The sequence below is a fragment of the Morone saxatilis genome, unplaced genomic scaffold (assembly GCF_004916995.1).
Source record: "Morone saxatilis isolate NCDOM2014 unplaced genomic scaffold, NCSU_SB_2.0 Contig15, whole genome shotgun sequence".
Classification (NCBI taxonomy): Eukaryota; Metazoa; Chordata; class Actinopteri; family Moronidae; genus Morone; species Morone saxatilis.
Window position 1 is genome coordinate 22,376,149 of NW_023339707.1, and position 3,739 is coordinate 22,379,887.

Genomic DNA, 3,739 nt, shown 5'->3' on the forward strand with positions numbered 1-3,739 from the left:
TGTTTTATACAGACTTTATTTCCTTTCAAATGTAGCTGCACATTTTAAGTTTGCACTGTGTTTTTACCATTTAATAAAAAGAACATGTTCTCCATTTTGTTAATGACCGCAATCTAAAAGACATTCATGATATAAAGTTGTGCCTGTGACGTGGTGTCCAATTTTGACAATTCGCCATGAAAAAGGAAGTTGTCATAACTTTAGTGTTACATGATCCGATATCAACGAAACTTCACGTTTGATAAGTTCCCGCCCTGAACACGTCTACATGACAATATTTAGATATAGTGATAGCGCCACCTATTGGCAACAGGAAGTAAGCGATTTTGAAAATAGACTTTTCCTGGCATAAGCAGCTCATAATGGACGTTTTAAAACTAGTGATACAAAGCTTCAGTGGTTTTGGACCACTGTAGGGACAGAAAGACTCCAAACAAATTCAATAGGCTACAGTCAACAGTCAGTATCAATAAATAAATCAATAAATAATTTCAATTGTCTTTGAGACTCACAAGGACCCAGTTAACAAGTAGGTCATAAAGTATTCTCTGAGCTGTCAGATAATGTGGGCCGGTGTGTATAAAACATATAATAATAGTCTAAAGAATGAGAAACACAACTGCAGACTGCAGACAAGATGGCAGATGTCAATCAACATGATCATCCATATGCAGGGAGTCACAATATCAATAGCCGGAAGTGGTAGATTTATTTATTTATGAGGGTTTTAAAAACGTCCGACATTTTTCCCCCATTTTTTTTATTACAAGCTTTATTTAAATAAGTTACTAACAACACCTGAAGCCAGGGGATTTTCTTCTGCCTTTCTGATCATCTCTGGTTCATTTATAATCTTCATTTTTAACAATAAAATGTACTTTATTTTGAGAGACATCTAAAAATCTGATGACAGCTGATGAACAGATAGGAGGTTTGTATTACCAACTAACTTGTTTAGTGCTGGTGTGTATGACGTCAATTGTCAATTTGCAATGTTATGAGTTACATTAATATTTAACTTTATCAATTATCTCAACAACCATCATATACCAAGCAACTTAAACAATCTGTAATGGATAATTACTCAGTTTTATCACTTTAAATCCACAATAAAAACATTTTTTTTTACTAGACTGAAACTCAACATAGACTGCATGGGTCAGAGTGGACACCTACATTTCAAACTCATTTTTGATAGTTGAACATGTAAATCCAAAATGATGGGTACACAAAGTATGCGGACAGGAGAGTTTAGTGTACTCATACTATAATCAAACACCTTTACAAGCACTCCTGCTGATCCTGATGGTTAGTAGGTCAGATTATGACATTATACCTTAAAAAACAGTCATGTAAATTATATCAAAATTCCTCTTAAAATATGTAACAATGAAAAGCTTATCCCAACCGAACTGCATAAATATTTCACTGACTGGGGATACTTTCCTAATGTTGCACCAGAATAAAGGTACAATTAGTCAGCTTATTGACCCAGTACTTTGGTATGATGTCCTTAAAGCTATACCAATCAATACTATATTATATTATATTTGCATTGGAGTAAATGTGAATGAGATGTAATGTGAGATGTAATGTGAAATGTGTTGCTGTCTGTAGAGCTGACATGAACTGTAGAGTCTGGTAATATTTCTTTGTGGGATTGTCAGATTTGTCACTTTGAGATAAATATGTCATTTAATTCAATGTAAAATTAAAAAAAAAAAAATTGCTGAAAATGGCCTGGTAATACTTTAATATTATTACTGATTTTAACCATATTACCCAGGTCTACTGATTAATGCAGCGTTAACATCGTTGCTACAACTACTGCTACTACCACTACTATTCCCATTACTACTAATACTAATGATATTAATGATAATAATAATGGGTTTATTTCTGTATCTCATTTCAGAGCAATCAATGAATGAAAACCAATTAATAATTAGCGTGTTAACATATTTCCAAGAAGCATTATTTCTAGAAATGACTGATAACCCTGGCTCTATATAGCATACCCCAACATTAGAAATTGCAATCAAACTTAGTGTGTAAAGTTTACAAAGTAATAACAAAGTAAAGTTATTAGTAATAAAAAAAAGGCAATTTAAAATAATGTTGTGAATGGGCTGCTCATCGAGGATTGTGGTGACTGTTCATGGTGTGTCATTGTCGATAACCCAGTTGATCCACTGGACGTAGTTCCGCACTTTGGTGTAGACTCCAGGGTAGTATGCGTTTGCGCAGCTGATACCCCAGGAGACAATACCCTCAAAGTTGCCATTACAGACAAGGGGACCACCAGAGTCACCCTGTGGATCACCAACACACATATTTTGGTATAAGATCTTTTCAGTTCCACTTTTGAAATGGTATACACATTGCTATAAATGTACCAGAGTTAGTTAAAAGTCCAGTTTGAAATATCTCAACAGATTTGTCATTAAATTTCATTTATACAATACACAGCATGCAGAGCAATACAAAGTGAAATATCAATTAGAATGAAATAATATGTAACATACGAGACAACATTATTAGGTACTGATTGAAGTAGTCAACACAACCATTCAACACACAAAGCATGCAACACAATAGACAACAAAAGAAGAAAATCTGTACCTGGCAGGAGTCTTTGCCACCCATCTGAGATCCAGCACACAGCATGTTTGAGGTGATCCTCCCCCAGTAGTAATAAGTGCAGTAAGGCATAATTTTTACATCTACGGCACGTAGCACAGGGGAGAGGTAGTTACTGTAAACCTGTGTCACACCCCAGCCACTCACTGTGCAGTCATCAGTATAAAGTTGAGGAGTGTTATCATCAGGCAGAGCAACCGGCTGGACATAGGCATTCATCTGTGCTGGCTCACTCAGCTGTAACAGAAGTTACAGCTCCATAGCTTAAACATGTTGACCAAGAAATCCACATTGTACATCCATGAACAAGAATGGGGAGTGTATGTATAAAGAACTCCATATCTTCTATTTCAGGCCACTACTCTTCTGCCTACCTTGATTAGCATGATGTCGTTGTTGAAATTCCTGTAGTTGTAGTTGTGGACATGTATCTTTGAGACATTAAAGACCTGTTCAAAGCCTTCGTCTTTCTCCAGGTTGTGTTCACTTAGGACTACCTTCATTAGAGTGCTCCTGACGGCCAAAAACAAACATAAGGGGCTTCAGAATTTACCCTTTAACTGTGAAATACAGTAAAATTACAATTTTCTGCCGGCAAGATTATTATTACTTTTTATTTTGTATTCTAGTTGTTTCATATCAATTTAAAGTAACCCTTCATGTACAAAGTTAAATAAAAAAGACAATTCCATTTAAAAAATTTATTCTGTTTAGTGTAAAATAAAAGGTAAAGGTGCTCCCATATACATGCAAATGGTTGAGAACAAAGGTGATATAAAATCATGATATTAAAATGTACTTTTTTGTTTGTTAGTAATTAATTATTTTCAGAATATTGTACTTTCTTTCAATACTTGAATGTTGAAGTGGCCCTCTTATGAGATGACAATACCAGCAGTGCCCCCAAGCCAATTAATATAAATATTATATTGCATTTCTGCCGATAGATCCTCCTAAATGTTACACGCTGGACCTTTAAGATTAAGATCTTTGCTCAAAAAAAATGTATTGATTAAGCAATCATCTATCTATCATCAACCGAGGGCCGCTGTGCATCTTCCTGAGGTGGAAACTGATGGATAAGTCGTTCTGGAAGAGA

The 3,739-nt window shown here is 35.1% G+C and overlaps 1 protein-coding gene across 1 annotated transcript in view; it reads right to left on the reverse strand.

Annotated features, from left to right (window-relative positions):
- Nucleotides 1-2,156: 2,156 nt before the first annotated feature.
- LOC118324424 (trypsin-3) overlaps nt 2,157-3,739 on the reverse strand; it is a 2,544-nt gene continuing 961 nt past the window's right edge. Inside the window, exons 3-5 of the mRNA XM_035656763.1 lie at nt 3,015-3,153; nt 2,623-2,877; nt 2,157-2,312 (exon numbers count right to left, since the gene is read on the reverse strand). Of these exons, the coding sequence (XP_035512656.1) occupies nt 2,157-2,312; nt 2,623-2,877; nt 3,015-3,153 (550 nt within the window). The remainder of the gene's footprint in view (nt 2,313-2,622; nt 2,878-3,014; nt 3,154-3,739) is intronic.